Source organism: Notothenia coriiceps, unplaced genomic scaffold (genome assembly GCF_000735185.1).
Source record: "Notothenia coriiceps isolate Sejong01 unplaced genomic scaffold, NC01 NC01_scaffold00016872, whole genome shotgun sequence".
Classification (NCBI taxonomy): domain Eukaryota; kingdom Metazoa; phylum Chordata; class Actinopteri; order Perciformes; family Nototheniidae; genus Notothenia; species Notothenia coriiceps.
Window position 1 is genome coordinate 475,089 of NW_011349573.1, and position 4,899 is coordinate 479,987.

General features: G+C 41.8%; 1 protein-coding gene across 1 annotated transcript; it reads right to left on the bottom strand.

The window, feature by feature from the left end:
• Window positions 1-608: 608 nt before the first annotated feature.
• Window positions 609-3,837, bottom strand: LOC104949906 (transcription factor 24). Its single transcript, XM_010776336.1, has 2 exons — window positions 3,310-3,837; window positions 609-784 (listed from the first exon to the last, which is right to left on the bottom strand). Exons 1-2 carry the CDS (start codon window positions 3,748-3,750, stop codon window positions 671-673), a joined length of 555 nt encoding a protein of 184 aa, XP_010774638.1. The 5' UTR covers window positions 3,751-3,837; the 3' UTR covers window positions 609-670.
• Window positions 3,838-4,899: the final 1,062 nt, after the last annotated feature.

Below are 4,899 nucleotides of genomic sequence, written 5' to 3' on the forward strand. Positions count from 1 at the left end.
CCCTCTGTGGAAAGAGACTCTGAAAGTTTCAGGAACAAAGATTCTCTCTCTTTTTGATCCATTTCTATAAAAACCTGTCTGAAAATGAGCTGATCAGATTTTGGCCACTTTATGATGTCATAACGATGTGTCGTCTTGTGTAACCATTAGCCAATCAGCAACCAAGGTAACCCCCCACAATCGGCCATTGTTGTTGTTGTCGGTGTCAGCTGTGAGGGGTTTCCGCGCGCTTTGGCTTTATGAAGCAGGCACGCAAACGGTTACGTCATGACGCAAACGATGACGCAATGACGCAGCACCAGTCGGACTCTGGGCAGTGTGAAAAGAGCCAGAGCTAAACCGAAGAACCGGTTCTGAACCTGAAAAGCTCTAGCACGGAGCTTGAACCGGAGTTGCGTTTGTGTGAATGAGGTACTAGAGCACCATTGAGTTCTTTGTAACCAAATTTCTCACAGAGGGGCGTGGGGAGGGGCTCCCTATTTTTGTCTAAAGTAACAGACAGAGAATCAGCACTTTGGAAACAGGCCTCAAACAGAGGGGATTATGGGTAATGCTGCAATGATCTGTTTGGTGTTTCAGCCAATCAGAGACAGGCTCTGGATATATCTGGGACCTGGGATATATTGATGAAGAGGAGGAGGAGGATAGGGGACCTTTAATGAAGATGGTGTTAGTCCGTGTTGCTGCGGGAGGTCGAGGGTTCTTGGTTCTCCGACTCTGAGGGGTTTCGGTTCAGGAACTGTCCGCTGGCGCCCACGTACAGTCTGGACCTCATGGGCCATTTCTGCAAAGACATTTCATTCCTCATTAAATACACCTCTTGGGTCAGAGAGGAGGAGCCATCGTGGTGCTTGCTTCTAGAAATGTCTCACATCAATTCAAAGGGACTAAAAACAAGGCAATGTTTTTGTGTGCAGGGACACATTTAGTTTACAAAGACTAACAACCCAAGCTCCAATGACTCCTCCTCTAAAGACATGCAGGGTAACATGTTGGTGCATGAAAGATATTCCACATCATGAATGAAGCGAGTGCTAAAGGCAGTAAAGCACCACATGAGATGCATAATGCTGCACAAAGGGAAATGAAGGAAGCCACGCCCCTTCAAGGTGTGCTAGAAAGGAGACATCTCGTTCATTAAAAACCTCCCAATAGATCAATAATCCTGTATTCACTGGAGCGTCCTCCACACAGAGGATTCATTCATGGTGCTATGCTTCATTTATAGCATTTAGGTCATTATAGTTTGCATTTTAGCATCAGAGTAAAGATATTTCACAATAAAATCAATTGATAAAAACAAACAAATCATTCCTTAAAGGTGGGGAAGGTAAGAATGGAGAAAGCAGCTCGAGTGCGCGAGAATTTGAAAATACACAACCGGAAAAAATCTGCCTCTTCCTTCAGACTTCCTCACAGAGCCCCTCCTCCAACACACACGCGCGCACATGACCAATGAGGGCACGAGATAAGCTTGTGCACCTGACAGGCAGGTAGGCCATCCAATCATCTGCCGCGTGCCGAGGCAGATGATTGGTCGTGCTGTTTACAGCGCCACGGCTTCCACAGAGGAATGTGTTTATTACCAAAGGGGTTCATGTATTCTTTGCTCTCGGGATGTTAACAAAGCGTTTCTAAAGAGAATCACCTTAAAGATCAGCCTCTGGATCAGAGGAGAGGAGAGAGGCATGCTTTTATCAGTCAATCAGAATATCAGTGATTAAAAAGGCAATGTTTTGCTTTAGGGAAACATTTCGTTCACAATTAAAACATATTTCACAATGGAATCACAATTCATTGACCAAAGCAAAATAATAACTCTTCGTATGTAGGATCCCCATGATGCTACTTCACATCATTCAGAAGTGATTTAGGGTTGCATTGTATTTCTGAGCAGGAGACATTTCGCTCATTAAACACCGCTAATCCTAAAGGACTGAATCAGCCTCAAAAATATGCTTTCAAAATATGCAACATCATGAATAAAGCCTGAAATTACACCGTTTGCATTTGAGCTCTGAGACATTTCGTTCATTATGTTTTATTTCCCTTCAGGGTTGATTTAAATCTACAGCATGATGAAGGAAAGAAACTCAATGTGTTGCGGAGAGATGATGGATTCAACCACTTCCCTTATCAGCGCATTCCTCTGACTTATAGAAGCAGAATAACAGCTGCTCTAAATGAGTAAAGTGACATCACATTTAAACCCAATGCCCAATATTTAATAACCCATTCCTCATGATATCCTACTCCACATGTTGTTACTGTGAATCTGTATTTCCACATATTTATACTTTTTTAATGCTATTTTATTTCTATTTGAGACGTTTACATTTCGGATTGTTTATTTCTCGTGTTTTAATTTCTCTAATGTGCAACGCTTTGTGTTTTGATGCCGCTGCAACTCAAACATCTGCCATTCAAGGTGTTGAGAGTTTGAGCTCTGAGACATTTCGTTCATTACTAAATGTGTTGTTTCCTTCAGGGTGCAGGGGTTTAAATGTGCAACATGTAAGGCAGCAGGATGACGTTAAGAATGAAGAGACTATACGGAGAAATGATTCAACCCGTGTTACTTTACTTATCAGCTATCCCTCTAACGCACATAGGTCAAACTCAGGCCCGGGGGCCAAATCAGGCCCTTGGTGGATTTAATTTCGGCCCGCAGGATAATTTCTCATTACTATTAGATCTGGCCCGCCGGTATATTGCACGCACACCTTCACTCCATCCTGAGGGTCTCCTCAGCTCAGAGCCTGAGCCCAAACATTGATGACCTTGCACCCTAGATGAGAGGCCAAGTATCTGAACTAGCATTACAGAGCAGCACACTGAGTTTAATGGATGTTTCCTTCTGCACTTTGTTTCTTCAGACAACAGGGCATGTTTGGTTTTCTCTTTGAGGGAAATAGTTTTTTTGAAGCTGTTGTTGGCCTGTGGAAAAATGTAATCATAAGAAATGAAGCTGCAGATAGAGCCATAAGAAATGAATGCAACTGATTATTTAATGTTTCATGTTGTTTTTATGCGCAATAATTTAAGCTTTGTTAGTTCCAGGTTTAATATGTGCAATACATTAATTTTAATAAGTTCTGCAATAAACATTGAACCAGTCCGGCCCTCGACTAGTACCCATTTTTTTAATGTTGGCCCTCTATTTGAGTTTGACCCCCCTGCTCTAATGCATTACAGAGAGAAAGCCATGAGAACCCAACCGTTGCTACAAATGACAAATTATATGAGGTGTTGAGAGTTTAAATGTTAGCTCTGCATTTCGTTCATAATTATTAAATGTGTGATTCCTACCTTGACAGGATGCAGGTACCCGTCCCCCTTCAGAGAGGTGAGCGCCTCCGTCTGCCTCGCGCTCTGCTCCGCGCCCTCCTCGTGCAGCGTGCGGGTCAGGTGAGCGATGTAAGTGGTCGCGAGGATCAGCACGTCCAGTTTGGAGAGCTTTGTGTCGCGAGGCACTGAGGGCAGGGTCCTCTGGAGCTCGAGGAAGGCTGAGCGCAGGGTCTGCACGCGACTCCTCTCGCGCGCTGCGTTCGCTGCTGCCGGCCTGCCTCGTGCACCACCGGGACCCCCCGCGAGACCATCAGGACCCCCATCAGGACTCCCTGCGAGACCACCGGGACCATCAGGACCCCCCGCGGTGCTCTGCAGCCGGGCATCAGGGCTGGATCTCGGGCTGGAAGCAGAGCTCTGACCCCCCGTAGCTCCGGAGCAGAGAGCTCCTCTCCGGGACATCAGGACCTCTCTGACCTGCGTAGACACACACTCTTTATTAACCTTAAATTACTATTAATACGAATATTTATGTGCTATTTATTGTATATGATAAGTTATTGCCGGCCTGCAGAGAGACACACTTTTAGACATTTATTGCACGTTTTATTCACCTTAAATTATATTTCATATGTTTTATTAAAAGCTATTTATTAACTATATATGATATATAATGGCCTGCAGAAAAACACACGTTTAGCCGTTTATTGCACGTTTTGTTCACATTAAATTATATTTCATACGTTTTGTTAAATGCTATTTATTGTTCTATTAACTATATATGATAAGTTATTGCCGCCCTTCAGAGACACATACTTTTAGACATTTATTGCACGTTTTGTTCACATTAAATTATATTTCATACGTTTTGTTAAATGCTATTTATTGTTCTATTAACTATATATGATAAGTTATCGCGGGCTGCTCATTGAGAGAGACATTTATTGCACGATTTATTAAATTCAACTTATATTTGAGAGAGAAATACGTATGACTATTTATTGTTGATTGAACCTTTCCATGATAAGTTATTGCCTTTGCATTTAATAAATAAACCATAACTGAAAGTGATCATTTTTGACGTGTTTTCATTTAAATGAATTAAGTCACTTTGCATCATAAGTGATTTTAAGATAACATTTCTTGTGTTTTCAAGTAAAGCAATTTGAGGAAAAGCGCTATATCAACATGTATTATTATTATTATTATTATTATTACTGTTAATTAATTAATGCCATTTCTATATATTTGCACATTTACAAACTCGCAGTCAGTGCGGGCATTACTGTTTCAGGTTTTACTACCAAATAAGAAATGAAAGTAAGTCACCATCTATCGAAAGAGATTGAATGCTGATGCACTTGTTTATATTAAGTATATGAAGTATTGCAAATGAGCGGAAATCACTAGAAAAACATGTTGTGCAGTTTATTCTCCATAAATGAAACACATGCTAAACGTGACCTTCATGCATCAAACACGATTCTCTAAACTGCTAACATCGACGTCAATCTGCTGAAAATTATAAAAAGAAATCTCGTGAATGTGAGATGCTGCAACTTCAACACAACCCGAGGTTAAACAGCCAGTTTGGACAGAGAAGTTACATTT

Excerpts from the sequence above, each read along its gene's own strand:
- LOC104949906 (XM_010776336.1), bottom strand. The coding sequence starts at position 3,750 with ATGTCCCGGAGAGGAGCTCTCTGCTCCGGAGCTACGGGGGGTCAGAGC. Across the intron at positions 785-3,309 it reads GGTACCTGCATCCTGTCAAG|AAATGGCCCATGAGGTCCAG; the intron begins GTAGGAATCACA and ends ATGTCTTTGCAG.